This window comes from Artemia sp. Qi Xiang Cuo, chromosome 7 (genome assembly GCF_049724085.1).
Source record: "Artemia sp. Qi Xiang Cuo chromosome 7, ASM4972408v1, whole genome shotgun sequence".
Taxonomy (NCBI): Eukaryota; Metazoa; Arthropoda; class Branchiopoda; order Anostraca; family Artemiidae; genus Artemia; species Artemia sp. Qi Xiang Cuo.
The window spans coordinates 32,705,381-32,721,263 of NC_142800.1; the positions used below are offsets into that span (position 1 = coordinate 32,705,381).

A 15,883-nucleotide genomic window follows, 5' to 3' on the forward strand; every position below is an offset into this window, starting at 1 on the left:
AACAAGAACAATCTTTGGCAATCTGTCATTCATCATCCATAGAACGTGTCCAAGCCATCTCATCCTTTCTCAGGATTGAACCAAATTTTTCGTACAGCCTACTGTTTGAGATACGGTCAGTTAGTCGGGTACCCAAAACAACCGGTAGGTTTTTATGGAAAACATCTAACAAATCCTCCTCTGTTTTTCGGAGCACCCACCGCTTCATATCTGTACTTGACCATTGTCATCATTTTAGTTAATCCTAGATTCGCGGACTCATCTTCCTATTCTTCCAAACTTTTTTACACAATGAAAAAAACCCTCTGGACCTTTGTTATTCTACTTTTAACATCTTCACTGCACCCACAGTCTTTACTAATAATACTAATTAGGTAAGTGAAGCTGTCTACTTGATCGATCTTCTCCAAAATCACCTCTTCACCTTCACTTATTCCTAGTCTTAGCGACTTAGTCTTCCTGACATTAATTTCCAAACCTATTCTTGCACCGAACTTACAAAATCTCTAAAAGAGATTAAATGATGAAATGACCCGAACTGAATCATGAAATGAAAGAGATTAAATGACCCGAACTTAAAAAATCTCTTATTTTTCATTTTCCGTCTTTTTCATTTCTTTTTCTTCGTTTATACTCCGTTTGTTATTGCGTTTACAACAGACCAAAAATAGATTCAATCTAATTCGATTCAAAAAGTGGAAAACATAATAAAAAAAAACAATAATAAGAAAAAAAAATAATAGGAAGAAAAGCCTTTCAGCACTCTGGACCCCTTTGCAATTCCTTTTCTTTAACAGCACGGATTATTTTAATTTGAAGAAAAATAGTAAAATATTCCTTCATCACAATATATTCGCTTGCCCTTTCAAGCTTATTGCCTTTCTTGGCAGGCGAAAGGCGAATAGTGTGTGTTTTCTTTTTTAATAAATGTATATCTCATCTTATCTCAGAGTAACCATCAGCCTAGACTAATCAATACTGACTGGGTGCCACCAATTTTGAAACAATGGGTCAAGACGTTCAAATATATTTACAGACTTACGAATAAAGGAACTGGTTGGTATTCCCCTTCAAAAAGACTTTGTATAGCAAACAGAGCAGCTTTAGCATTGGCTGTATCAAAAATGGTTTCTACCAATAGCAAATCAACTCCTCCATCTAAAAGCCCCTTCGTTTGTTCTCTGTAGGCAGAAACCAGCTCATCAAATGCTAGAAAAAAAGAACAAATTGTAAAAGGCCCATATTAATGTTGATAGTAAGAACACTAGCATAAAGGGGGGCAGGTGCCACCTTATGTTTTTTACCCCGCCCCCCCCCCCCTAAATGTTTTCGTAAGTTGGCGGTATCGAAAAGGAGATATTCCTCGCAAGAGCTCCAACCCATTGAAAAAAAACGACATGTGGACCTAAAACTGGCCTCTTTGAGACATTAACAGCCTGGACTGTGTGATCTATGATAGAAAAACATGTTATAAAACATTTTAAATATTAATTTCTCAAAATGGTGCGTAAATGAAGATGCAGCAGAATTCTGGAGTTAGCAAATCTGGACTTGAAACTCGTTCGAAATAAGTCTTACACTAGCTCAACAGTTTTAATGACGATATAATAAAATTTGGAGCCGTTATTTTTTAATGCTGAAAAATTGAATGTTTCGAAAGTTTGAATTGGTAGAAATATTGGCTGCATCCTTAATCTCATTTTTTTTACCCGTAATAAGCAAAAAAAAGCTGGTAGGATAAATCCAGGAAAAAAAACAAATCAAAAGCTGTAGCATAAATTCACAATTTTCACGCCACCTTTCCAAGAAACAAACTCTGGATACCCCCCCTCCCCACATGTTGGACATATAGACACCTATGTGGCTAAAAGTAGGCTAAAGCTTTCTGGAAGAAGATTTTTTTTAAGGCATGATACCTCCCTTTTTTCTACAGTAGAGTTTTGATGGAATGGTATAACTTGCACAGAGCTAGGCAGAAAGATATACCAAAAGTTAGTCACACTGGCTTATAAATAAAAATGTTATTAACTTTCAAAATCATGCATCAAGCGAGTATAACATTTAGCAACAAAATTCATAAGGCTGCTTAATGTTAGCTACTGATTATGATTCTAGATTTAGTTAACGATGCTTAGCATGAACTAAAATGACTCTCAACGTAAGAAATAAACACTGGCCAACTACTTGGAAGTCAAAGAAATATAGCAGGTGTGTGCTTATGGCGAGATTTGATGTAATCTATTGTCAATTACACCATAATAGCCCTGAACATAATTTTTGTTAAGATTCAAAGATTGACATAATGAATAGGATTTTGATAGCGTTAAAAATAGACACAAATAGGTCTGAGTCATACGATGGGCGGGGAAGCTAGGGTCAGAATATTATTCAAAAGGCAAGGCCGTTCTCTGAATAAATCTTAGCGAGCAATAACCGTTCCCATATGTGTAGGTATAATTGTCAGAGATTACTTGTACTTTAGAGCTTAGGTTCAGTTTTTCAGACTAAAAAGTACTTACTTATATTCCTAAAATCCGGGCGTTCAACAGATGGCGAGATTGAGAGGGTTCTATTGGTTGGTCCTAAGGCTCCTGCAACCCATTTTGTCTTCCCAGTCCTTTTCTCAAAATCGTCCGCAACTTTCTTTGCTATTTTCGCAGAATCATAATTCAAGCGGTATGCGAGGCTTTCTAAGCCATAGTCAGATTGAGCTACCCACGTAGCTGAAAATGTATTTGTTTCGATAATATCTGCACCACCCTCCAAGTATTTCTATAAAAGAAAAATGCATATATTTAAGTTCGATAATAATATCAAATATGAATGTGAATAAACGTAAAGTTAACTTTAAAACCCCACTCCGGGGTTAGCTACCCTACAAAGGGCTCCGAAATAACATTTTTTTTTCTCCTTGGAATTCGTAAGCATTGCAAGTCAACTGTGTCAGTTTAATGCAAAGTTTGATGATTACAGGTTTGGTTAGGTTTTTAACCCATTCCTGATATTTATAGCCAATTTTAACTTAACCTAATCTAAACTAACATAATCTAACCTAACTTATATATGTAGGAATATATATGGTAGGAAAAAGGTCGGAATAGCATCTCTCAGTGCTGCCAGAGCCTTTGCGAGTGCACAGATATGGCTCACTTTGGCTGCTTCTGTACTCGGTACATTAAAAAAAAGCCTAAATCTGATACATTCACTAAACTCTGTACCTTTTCTATTTCTATTAGGGTAATTATCTAGAATAAATTTAAGCTGGTTATCTCAGTTGGCAGAATGAGTTAAGCCAAACATTTCAGAACGTTCATCTATACATAATTTATGTTACTATAAATACTCAAGCTAATGACAAGTCATCTTTCACGTCATTGACCTATTTACACCAGAATGTCAGGAATTTATTCCCCTTTACAAACAATGGAAAAAAATGAATTATTTTGATATGGTGGTTAAATTTTAATTAAAATTTATGAACCTAACTCAGCAAGTAATTTTGGGCTTTGTGCTTCTAAGTGAGTACAATGTTGAAGTTCGAATTTCCCCCGGGTTTCCTGAAAATAACAATCCCTGTTTACAAAGCCGTATCCAGAGGGAGATTACCGGGCTTGAACCTACCTCCCACGAAATTTTTGTCTGACTCGTAAAAACGCAGCAAAAATGCATGTATATAAACAATATGTTTTTTTGAAGTTTTTCTGTATCCCCCCTCCTCGAACAAAAATTCTAGACACGCTCTGGCCTGTTTGCACTATGCCAATCCTCCTTTTTTCAAGGGAGCATTGGCAATATTAATCGTAATTGTAGATGACAAAATAATCATATACAAAAATGTAGAATCAAAGTATTCGTATTGTATTATCCTTATCATAACAATAAAAAGAGAATGTGAGACAGTGGACTAAAGAACAGAGTGCAAAAATTACCGGGGAATAAGTCTAATTGACATTGCAGCACAAAATTTTGGGATTATCCCCCTTAACCGCTTCAAGGAGGCAAGGGAGAGAAGAACTCGTCCTGGTAGAGGCTGGTAGAGTTTCCATCCTGGTAGAGGCTGCACTGATAATATTTTTGCCCTCCGCCTCATTATCCAGCAGCTTGAAAGGTATAATTTTTCCCTGACTCGGATGTTTCTGGACTTCGTTTCCGCTTTCGACTCGACCACTCGCCAAAAACTTTGGAAAATTCTAGAAAATGACGGAATGCCACTGAGATTTGTAGAACTGCTTAAAGCATACTACAAGGGGTCAGTGAGCCGAGTTCGAGTTTATGGAGAAGAAACTGAAGAATTTCTGGTTGAGTTTGGAGTAAAAAAAAATGCTGCGTCCTGTCTCCGACTCCGTTTAACTACTGTATTGATTGGGTGCTTGAAAATACACCATCTTCTCATCCAGGAGTTCAGATTGGACAGAACCTTTTACTTGGATGCCTTGAATGCGCTGATGATATCGCAATCCTCTCAAACCCAGAGAAAGCTCAAACTATGCTCGATGAGGTTGTTACTTGGGCAGATCGCATTGGCTTAAGTCAGTACAGGGAAGACAAAACTTATGAAAATAAATCACACTGATCCTAATTCGTTAACTGTAAATCAAGTACAGTTGGGTCAGGTCAAGAGCTTCACATGCCTTGGTCCCAGATTTGTACTGATGGATCTTCAGACGCCGATATTCAACAGCGATTGCAGAAAGCACGTGCGGTTTTTGCTTCCCTCAAAAAACCATTGTGGAACCGGCGTGAAATTAGTGTATAAGAACTAAAGTTCGAGTTTACCTGGCTTTCGTTCGAACAATCGTTCATTATGGATGCAAAACATGGTCAGTGAAGCGACTACATGAATATGCACTGAAGGTGTTTGAGCATACATGTCTGCGTAGCATCCTCAGGTTAAATCTGAATGCGATCTGAATGATCGCATATCAAACGTGGATATGCGGCGAATCTGTGGTATCAAGAGATGCGTTGCCATCATGATCAAGGAGCGTCGACTGAAATGGTTGGGCCATGTCTTACGGAGGCCAACAGAGTACTCGACTCGCCCAATCCTTCTAGCTGAGCCACTTGGCTCATGGAAGAGACGCCAAGGAGGACAGCGGAAATCTGATGGAAGTTGGTTAGATCAGACCTTGAACCTATTGGAGGGGGGTTCAGAAAGTTTGGTCACAGATGGACAACTCAATGGCTCCCATTTGCAAAGCAGCTGACAGAAGACCACACTACGTGGTTCAAACAGGTCTCAAAGATCCTTGATACCGGGCAAGGTGGAAACGCCTAATTCCCGCGACAAGTAAGCATGTAAGTAAGTCTTACAAGTCTTATAGCATGAGTTTTCAAAAACAAAACAAAACAAAAATGAAATGAGGTCGCACAACGTTTGGCAGCATTTCTCAAATGGGTCTCTAGGAATCCTACAACCTGGTTTACGCACCAAAAGTAAAGAGATTTTAAACAAGATATGTTTCGGCAAACAGTCTGAAACCAAGAAAGATTCAACGTAAGAGACACTAGACATAGCCTAGAAAGTTTGTTCTAATATCTTGCCCCCTGAACTTAAAACTGGTGAAGAGACAATTAATCGGAATGGGGAGTCATGATTCTCAAATAATGTACATCAGAATTGATAAAAATTTCTGATTCTTAAAATAATTCCACCATGAATATTTTTTTTTTATTTTAATAAAATAAAATTGCATCTTACATTTCTATGCATAATAGGAATGTACCCATCACTTGAACTTTGGATGTGGCTCATACTCAAAATATGTTAATTTTCATACAATGTTAATAGCACCTTTATAAATAAGGGAAGGTCAGTCCTGGCTAAATTTTCACAATAATATTTCAATTACACGAAATTCCACCCCAGTCAGTGATAATTGGATAGTTTTCACTTTCTCCTGCTCCTACATCTCCTACTCTGTTCTACTTGCTTCCGAATCTTTTTCCTCCTACCTGTGTACCCTCCTCCTCCTTCTGATAAATTGATCATTTAGCATACCCAATCAGGACTGACTCTGAATTGGGTATCTCAACAAAATCAGGTTGGAATCAGAATCTCAAGAAGTCTTGGCATCCTATTGTAACTATTTAAGACGATTCACACCAGATAGACCCAGAGTTCCATTCCCATGGGCCAAGTCCTGGACCTTTTGTTATAAATCCTGTATAACCTATTGGATGAGAAATGGCTCAAGTGCAATTTTAGAATGTCTTCAAGCTTAATGAAGTACACAGATAAGTTTAGATCATCTTCAAATAGGTCCTGGATGACTACAAAGCCGGAAAAGAGTTTATAATTTCTTAGAACCCCATTCCTCTTTCATCTATAGTTAAAACAAAATAAAAATACTGAAAACAGGAGAAGTTGTTAGAAGTTTTTATATCTAATGTTATCCAATTCATTCCAATTATAGAAAAAAAGGCTAGACCAATACAATCCAACCCTACAAAATAATAGCTTTTCTGTGATGTAATGAATAAAAAAGAACTTACTTCGTGAATTTCTGCAATTATTTTTGGCTTAGTAATAGACAGAAGATCATTATTGCCTTGTAGGTTTTTATTATGGTCCTTAAACTCTTCACCTCTGTAATCAGCCTCTTCTAATCTATATTGCTGAATCATTGTGCCCATAGCACCATCAATCACAAGAATCCGCTCAGACAGTGCATTCTCCAAGTTCTTGGCTTTACCTTTCAAGAAAAACATAATCTGAACTAAAAGTTTCCCAAACATAGGGATGTAGCCAATTAGTTTTAAATTATCTCAGCTTTACCTGATCAAAGACTCTTTATTATTTCAACATTTAACCTATTATATCCTAGCTCTAAACCATAAAGATTAAAAACAAATAATGTCAGTCATTTCAAATGTTTTTTCAATATTTATTTTGGCGACTATACAGAAGTAATCGGACCAGTAGTGACGTCAATTGGGAGAGAAGGTAGGTATTATTGCACCTCTGGATTCAGGGGCATCGATTGGGGGCTGGAGGGGGGGGCAAAGAAATTGTCAACTCTATAATTATCTACGTAAATAAACCTGGTTTTCTATTCTTATTTTAGAAGAGTGTTTGACTAAGAGGAACATACAAGTATTTTTTTTATTTTTTTTATTTGAATGTACAGTATCACCAGGGAATTCCTTAATCATTAAGTGATTACATAGAAGCAACAGTTTGACATCTCTCAAAAATTCTGATCCCCAATGACAATTGGTAGAAGAAATCCTAACTCAGTAATATAGCATATTAGACATTCTTTAATTTAATTATTAGATGAATTTTAGCTTCTATGCAATATCAGTTTTGCTTTATTTGGCTCAACATCTCTTTGTCAACTTTTTGGAGCAGCTGGTAAACATGGACATAAAATTACAGCAGAGCCCTAAGTAAATAAAAGACAAGGTTGATATTTTCAAATGCAGATTATTAAAGGCAAAAGGAATGTAAAATAGTAAACAAAATATAACAAACCTGTCCATCCAGTGTGTCTGACAGTACATTCTTCATTCTTTAATTGGGGCGCCATGACAAATCTGAAACCAAAAACAACAATTAGAAGTTTTTTCCTTAATTTTCAGGAAGTTTAACTTCTTAAAGTTGCAATTTATCAGAAATGCTACTTCTAAAGTACTTAAACACCCAATAAGGGTATGACATCCTGGGAAACCCAATCAAGACTATTGATGAAAGAGAAAACAAAATTCTTTCACTATACCAAACATGTACAATCAGTTAATGCTGCCAAGCATAGAATTGGGAAATAAGATAAACAGAGCTTGAATTTGTCTTCTTTGACACCAGTGAAATACGGTGAATGAACATATTTGAGCTTAATAAATAGGCTACTAATCTTATCAATCACTGAAAATCTGTTGGCTTTTAAAAAGACAAAAAAAAAGAAAGATAATTTATTACTTCAAAAGTTATGAAGAAATATTGTGTGCTATTTGTTCATAAGTCTTAGACCAAATTAAAGATCATGACTTTTGATGAGAGACTTGTCAATATATAATAAAAATAACAAAAATTTTTTTTGCAAAAAAATCATCTTTTTTTGCAGTTGGCTACTCCTGGAGTCATTTCATCCAGTCTATCTCTTTCAATGCTATAGGCTATAAATAAGTAAGACATTCTTAACTTTTTAGGTCTTGCCTTTCATTGTGCAGTAAAAGAAATAGTAGAAACACAAAAATTCTGTATGTAAAATCTTTCATCCTAATCAACAATAGTATTTTTTTTTTTCATTTCTGACAAAAGCACACTTAGTGGGCTTTACTTTTTATGGTACAATTTATCATCACTTGAAGTGCAAAAGTGTATGCAATATATCATTAAACTATGTTCAAATATTCAAACATTAAATGTTGAACACTATTCACATTGGTAAATCTTAGAATCAATTTTCATCTGTCATATTTCACACTAGTGTTAAATTCTTTGTAAAGCTTTGCTCAACTAAACAGTAGCATAATTTGTTGAAATGGTTGGAGGTGAAAATTATGCTATTCAAGTCAATACTAGAAGTTACATTTCTTAGGAATATGTCAGCTTTTCATATTTAATACAGCAATTTGTGAGAAATTCTACAACTCATAAACTAGATAATTACAAAGTCTATCTTTCAATATTCTTTTTCTTATCTTGAGTACTCTAATCTGGTAGCAATTCAGACTCCCAAACTATATACATCCTTACTCACTCTACATAGTTACAAAAATTATATACAGTAAAATTACAATACTCTATCATTAACTTTTCAATATTATTATTGGCATTTTGCAATCAATTTTATGTCCCTTCCCCCTTCACTAACAACATGTGTTATTAGTAATGAAGCAAAACCAAAATCATGTGTTTCTATGTTTGAGTTCAGGCACTTACAAATTTCACATGGACAGACTAAGCAGGCTATGAAGGTTTACTTTAATACCTATTTTTTTATATTTTTCAAAGATTGTATTTGTGCTTAACAAAGCATACTTACTAGTATAGACACCTTTGTTGTTGCCTCTCCTCACATTTTTGTTTTTCTACCTGAGAGCTTTGCTATTCTTAATTTTCTTCTCCATTGTATGCATTAATTGTGTCCTGAGTTGGAAAAATGAATGGAAATTTTTTCTAGGGTGGAAAGACACATGTTCACCCTTTAGCACCCATGACCTCTAAGGGATTAACTGAGATAGCTATTTTTGGATTTGCTCATTGTAATTTTATTACCTTTTTTTAAATTGGATTGCAATCTTATTTTGGATCAATCATGCCTTTACATAATGTTATGAGAGGCAATTTTAAGATTTGCCTACTCTACTTCTTTATTTTACCTTTAGGCTATTTTACTTAAAGCAGCCAAAGTTTTCAGAGTTCTTTAATTTCCAGATCAATGATAAAAAAAAAGAGCTTAACCAGACTCTAACTAATTAAATATCCCAAAGTGAACAATAAAAAATTCTATTTCAGGATCTTTCTGTTTCCCTATCTATCCATTAGCTCATTTTTGTTGTTTCTGCACTTGCTATGCTTACAAAGAGTGGCAAGAAGTTGGCACCAAACAGGATTTCTGATGTAAATGGGAGGTAAGGTTAAACTTTACCCCCACCCCCCTAATGTGCAAATAGGCCTATATACCCTGAACTGATATATAGGGGTGGGGGTAAAATTCATTTCTGACAAAAATGATTATTATATTTGGAAAGAGCATGAAAAAAGACATCGAGTGGTATATTCACTTTATTCGTAAGTCAATAATATGATTTGGTAAAAATTTACGGAAGATTGTGTCTGGGCTATTGCATAATATGTCTAGGCCTAAATACAAAGAAGGAATCACCTTTGACTTATGGAAGGAAAATAACCAGAGAAAGTATTGCTTCTAGTGAAATGAAAGAACTACGTCGAATAATAGCAGTATAGTAATAGCTTGTAATCTAAAGCTAGTTATCTAAAACAGTTATTCAGGCATTGGCTTCGGAATTGTAAATTAAAACCAAACATTGGACGTTCGACGATAGGAAATATCATATATCAATGACATAATCTGCAGACCCAAAGAAGAGATGATCAATATCACAGATGACTCTTGCGCATTGCTAGAGAATTTTCAGACTTCAAAATAGCAAACGCTAAAAATAAACGTTAAAAATAGTTAAAATAGTGACGTTTAAAACAGCATGTCTGACGAAAGTTTGATGCTCGTAACTTAAGAATCCCATATTATTTTTCATCAGCATCATCAAAATGGTGTGTGCTACAGAGGCGATGGTAAACTCCCTGTGCCTCTTAATGCATTTCTATTACATCACAAAGGTCTGGAACCTCAAGGCCGATACAAAGCATTTTTTAGACCAAATGGGAAGCAAGTCAATCAATCAAAGTGCAGGGAAGACGGGTATGAATACACTTTTTGAAAAAAGGGGAAGTACCTAGTGATTTTGGGAGAACCCCCGTACAAGAAAAGTGACTGTGGTAATTTTAGAGGCATTGGCCTGGTTTCTGTAGGTAGCAAATTACTTAGTATAATGATGCTTTTTAGACTTACAGATGCTGAAGACAGTTTAAGAGAAGAACAGTGCTGTTTTAGGAAGGACAGAGGGTGTGTCAACCACATTGTCACTTTTAGGTTAATAATTGAGAAGTGCATGTATCATCAGGTGCCTTTGGTAGTCAGTGTTATAAATTATGAGCAAGCGTTTGATTCAGCTAATAGAAGAGTCTTAGCGAAGGTCTAATGCGTGTGTGGTATACCAGACAAATACATTAAAGTGATTAGTGCTATGTACGACAATAACACTGCTGCGGTAAAGGTAGGAAATGAAGTTAGTAGCTGGTTTTGTATTAAATCAGGAGTTAAGGTTGGATCTGTTCTATACACATTTATATGAATAATTTTCATGGACTTTGTTTTAAGGAGCACACGAAAGGCAATAGGAGAACACAGAATCAAATGGGGAGGTAAAACTTTCGTGAACTTAGATTAATCTGATGATTTAAACACCCTAGATGGAAGTGTGAGCAAATTGAATGAACTTTTAGAGGTTTTGCGTGTTCAGGTTGCTAGAACAGGCTTGAAAACTAGTGTTAAGAAGACTAAGTCGTTAAGGCTAGGAATAAGAAAAGATGAAAAAATGACGTAGGATAACGAAAAGATTGATCAAGTGGACAGCTTTACTAACCTTGGTATTATTATAAGTAAAGACGGTGGGTGCAGTGAAGATGTTACAAGTAAAACAGCCAAGGCCAAAGGTGTTTTTTCACAGTTGAAAAAAAGTTCGGAAGAACAGGAAGATAAATATGCAAACCAAGATTGGAATATTGGATGCTAAAGTGAAGAGGGAGGCTTTGAACAAGTTGGGATGAAGGAGGAGCGTGCGCAGTTGCGTTGGCATGCATCAGGCGACATGATACTGTGGTGAGTTGTTAGTAGTAGTAGGGGAGGTCGGAGTTGAACCGGACACCCTTAATTGCTCAGACACCAATTGGTGAAATATTCTACAAAAATTATAAGGGTGCCATTTAACTTTCATGTCTCAGGGAAGAGCTCCTAATTTGGTTGATTGATCCTTTCAAAAGTCAAACTGCAAAAACTGTTCTAGGTAGGTCAACTTTTTTTCTGACACCTTGCAAATTGTTGTGCTAAGCTTTAAGTCTAATACTAGAAATTTCTTCCCTTTTTGCTCTAAATTCTTTTGTCATTCTAGAATCTTGAGAAGTCGCACTATCTACTTTGTCTTTATTGCTTTTAGTCCAGATGGTCTCTCTGTCAGATTGTGAAGGGGGGCGAGCTAATCCGGATACATTTTTTCGAATTGAACCAGACAGTGTCCGGTTCTACCCTACATGGGCAAGAGTAGATAATTGTTTATTTCTTTGCCTATGACCATGAATCTTAAATTTTAGGTGATTTAATCTTAAATCTCGATTCATGAATTAGTTCCCATATTCAGTAAGTAAAAAGACTGATTGTGAAAAATACCTACTTGGCTACTTCCAAATTTACCAAAACAACGTCTACCCAAATAAAATAAGAGGCAAAATATAGCGAGTTTCAGCAGGATGGTTAATCTTTTCTTATTTCCTCTTCTTCATCATCATGTTCTCTTTCTCTCTATCTCTCTGATTCTTTTTTAGTTCTCTCTATACGACTGTATTTTTTTAAGAATGCGCAGAAGGTAACGCAAGAAAAATGGATAGGGACTGTGGACCACATCAGGAAAATCTAAGAGATGCGGTCTAGCACTTTTAGAAAGGAGGATGGCAGTCATAGCAGCTGCAGCGCGCTTTAAAATAAGAAAAAAGCTTTACAATTGTCTGAAAAAGGCAAAAGATGGTTTAAAGTATAATGAAGATAAGTCAGTATTGAATATTTATGTGGCAATCAGAAAAGCAGAGAGTGGTATAGAGCAGTAACGGCATATCTTTTCTGACAAACAAGAAAGGGTCATATGCGACTAACTTGTCACTGCATCAAGAAGGAATCACAGTCTCACCTCAAATGATGTTAAAAAGCTGGCCTTGCAATATGCTTTTGCGAATGAAACTGAAACCCCACCATCTTGGAGTGAATGAAACAGTACTTCAAAAGACTGGCTTACTAATTTATTGAAAAGAAACTTGCTTCGTGTACCTGAGCCAAGCCAGGGCAAGTGTCTTCAACAAATTAGTTGTTTCAGTTTTTTGATAATCTACTTTATGTCTATGGCAGGCATCAATTGACAGCTGAGTACATGTGGAATATCGATGAGACTGGAGTCCGTATGGTTCTCGGACCGCCAAGAGCTGTGGCACCAACAGGAGTTACACAGGTAAAACAGACCATCTCTACTGAGCGAGAAGAAAATAGAACATTAACAAGCTTCATCAATGCAAATAACGGACAGATTCCACCATTTCTGATTTTCCCACGAAAACAATTGAAGCCTGAAATGTTACAAAGAGGTCCTCCTGGCTCCTTTGAACTCGCACACTCGTCGGGTGGGTGAATGGCGAGATTTTTCGTTGACTTTACAACGCTTTTGGTGGCATTGCCGCTCTTAGAAAGGCAATCCTCATCTCCTTTTGCTTGATAATCACGAAAGTCACCTTGATCTAAGATGTATTTTTTTCTGCAAGGAAAACGAAATTTTTTTTTTCTGACTTTCCCACTTCATTGCTCCCACCGACTCCAAGACTTAGATATTGGTGTTCTTGATCCTTTCAAGAGCGGTCTCAAGCAAAAGTTAAATGAATGGCTCCAGTTAAACCCCGGACAAATTGTGTCTATTCACCATGTGGCTGAGCTTTGTCTTACGCTTTACCTAGAGAAGTTTTCACCTGTCAATATCACTTCATCTTTTAAAAAGGCTAGAATCTGGCCTTTCTACAGAAATGTGTTCAGTGGGGTGGATTTCTCCCGTCCAAAGTGACGGACTGACTTATTCAAGGTCAAGTAAGTTCAAATCAGGCAAATTCAGCAGCCTTGGAACTTGACAAAATTTGCCAGTTTTAAGCCAACGATGATGTTTCTACTCCTGGACGATCGATTTACCCAAGTCCTTCTCCCAGGCCATCAACCACCAGCCTGCAAGGTCAGTTTGAAAGAACGACCCAAGAAATGATGGGTCCTTTCCTGCTTATTAATTAAAAAAAAACCTTCTGAAAAATAAGTTTTTCAAAGAAAAGTAAAGGCCATTTTAAACTTAAGCTCAACAGATACAAATACCTTTTAAAATTCAAACTAAAAATGACCAGAAATTACTATTTAAGAATAAATGAAATCCAAAACGAAAAGAAATTAAATAAACATCATATCAAAAACATAAAACAAATAATGATATACATGAACAAATAGATCTTAAAGCAAGTAATGCTTACATTGAATATAATCAAGCTTAAAACAAAACAAAAATATTTTCCTATTGAAGTATAAACTAAATTTGAAACAAACAGAAATTAAATAAACAATCAATGCAAACAAACATACAATAGATATTAATGTAAATTAACAAATAAATCTTAAAAAGAGTGAAACTTAAATTGAATATGCAAATCAAGCTTGAAACGAACAAAAATCACTACAAACAAGATTTTGGGTATGACCTCCTTCTCTCAATGTAAAAGGTTAAAACCTACTGCGTCATTGCCGCTTTGCTGAAAACCAATTTTGTGACAAATATTTTCTTTTGTACTTAATATTGAAAATAAACATTAAAATTATAGTAACATTTTGAACTGATGAGCTTTCAGCAATTAATATCATTATACATCAAATATTCAGTTTAATTTATTAGCTCTTTTTAAAGTTGTTAAAGACGAATATAGTTTCAGTACAAACAAGTGTTTGGATACTGCCTCCTTTCCTAACTGCAAATAAAAACCAAGAGCCTACTGCGACATTGGCGCTTAACTGAAAACGAATTATGTTACAAATATAATCTTTTCCATTTCTTACAGCATTGAAAATAAAAATATAATTACAGTGAAATAAATTCTTGAAATGATGGATATTTCAACATTTAATATCATTATATATCAAATATTCAATTTGATCTTGTTTATACTTTCTAAGACTGTTCAAGACGCATATAGTTTTCAGCAAAGCGCCAATGACGCAGTAGATTTTAGACTTTTACAGCGAGAGAAGGAGGTCATACCCAAAATCTTGTTTGTAGTGATTTTTGTTCGTTTCAAGCTTGATTTGCATATTCAATTTAAGTTTCACTCTTTTTAAGATTTATTTATTAATCTACATTAATATCTATTGTATGTTTGTTTGCATTGATTGTTTATTTGATTTCTCTTCGTTTTAAGTTTCATTTATACTTCAATCGGAAAATATTTTTTTTGTTTTGAGCTTGTTTGTCAAATTCAATCTAAGCATTATTCGCTTTAAGATCTATTTGTTCATTTATATTATTACTTGTTGTACGTTTTTGCTATGATTGTTTATTTAATTTCTGTTCGTTTTGGGTTTCATCTATTCTCTAATAGTAATTTCTGGTCGTTTTGAGTTTGAATTTTAAAAGGTATTTTTATCTGCTGAGCTTACGTTTAAAATGACCTTTAATTTTCTTTGAAAAACGTATTTTTAGGAGTTTTTCTTAATTAATTTTTGTTCGTTTTTGATTGCAAAAAATTTCAAGTTTTTAAAAATTCCTTATTTCAAAATCAAACTTCGAAAAAAAAAATCAAATATTCATCGAAGTATCAAAACTGGCATCAAAATAACAATATCAAAGTGAAAAAACGGGTTTGTGTCAAGCTCAGAATTTTTATTATCTGATATTTGAACTATTTTTAACAAAATGGCTATCTCAAAATTTTTATCAGATGGGTTTGGGGAAAAAGGGCGTGCGGGGACTAATTATGCTTCGGTCTCTTTAAAAGTGAATTAGAACTTTCTATTTTTATTCAAATGAGCCTCTGAAGTTTATACGAGCATCCCTTCTATAAGAACCATACACATACCCAGTCCGTATCTTTCAGTATCAAGCCCCTAGCCCTTGGGGGTCTATCCGACACCGATGTTGTAAAACATGGAGTACGACCTATTTTTTAACACAATGCCCACCTCAAATAATTATCGGATGGGTTTATTCCCTTGATAAATTGAACAACGTTGAGGGCGGGAGGGGCTCGTTTCCCTCTGTTCTTTTTTTAGTCTGAGAAAATGAACTACAACTTTTAATTTCCATTCAAATGAACCCTCTCTGAAGTTTATACGAGCATCCCTTTTATAAGAACCACATACAGCCTCAGGACATAGCTTACAATGCCTGCCCCCGGGCCCTGGGGGGATATGTTGGCACCGGAGTTTTTGTTATCTGACCTTTGAACTATTTTGAAAAAAAGGCTCTCTCAAAGTTCTTATCGAATGGGTTTGAGGAAAATAGGGCGTTGAGAGGG

The 15,883-nt window shown here is 35.3% G+C and overlaps 1 protein-coding gene across 1 annotated transcript in view; it reads right to left on the reverse strand.

Moving 5' to 3' along the window:
* Positions 1 to 10,001, reverse strand: part of LOC148950177 (methionine synthase-like) — a 94,725-nt gene extending 84,724 nt beyond the window's left edge. Inside the window, exons 1-5 of the mRNA XM_089092196.1 lie at positions 9,834 to 10,001; positions 7,478 to 7,539; positions 6,496 to 6,695; positions 2,520 to 2,772; positions 1,043 to 1,209 (exon numbers count right to left, since the gene is read on the reverse strand). Coding sequence (XP_088948322.1) covers positions 1,043 to 1,209; positions 2,520 to 2,772; positions 6,496 to 6,695; positions 7,478 to 7,532 — 675 coding nt within the window. The 5' untranslated portion in view covers positions 7,533 to 7,539; positions 9,834 to 10,001. The remainder of the gene's footprint in view (positions 1 to 1,042; positions 1,210 to 2,519; positions 2,773 to 6,495; positions 6,696 to 7,477; positions 7,540 to 9,833) is intronic.
* Between the last annotated feature and the right edge of the window lie 5,882 nt (positions 10,002 to 15,883).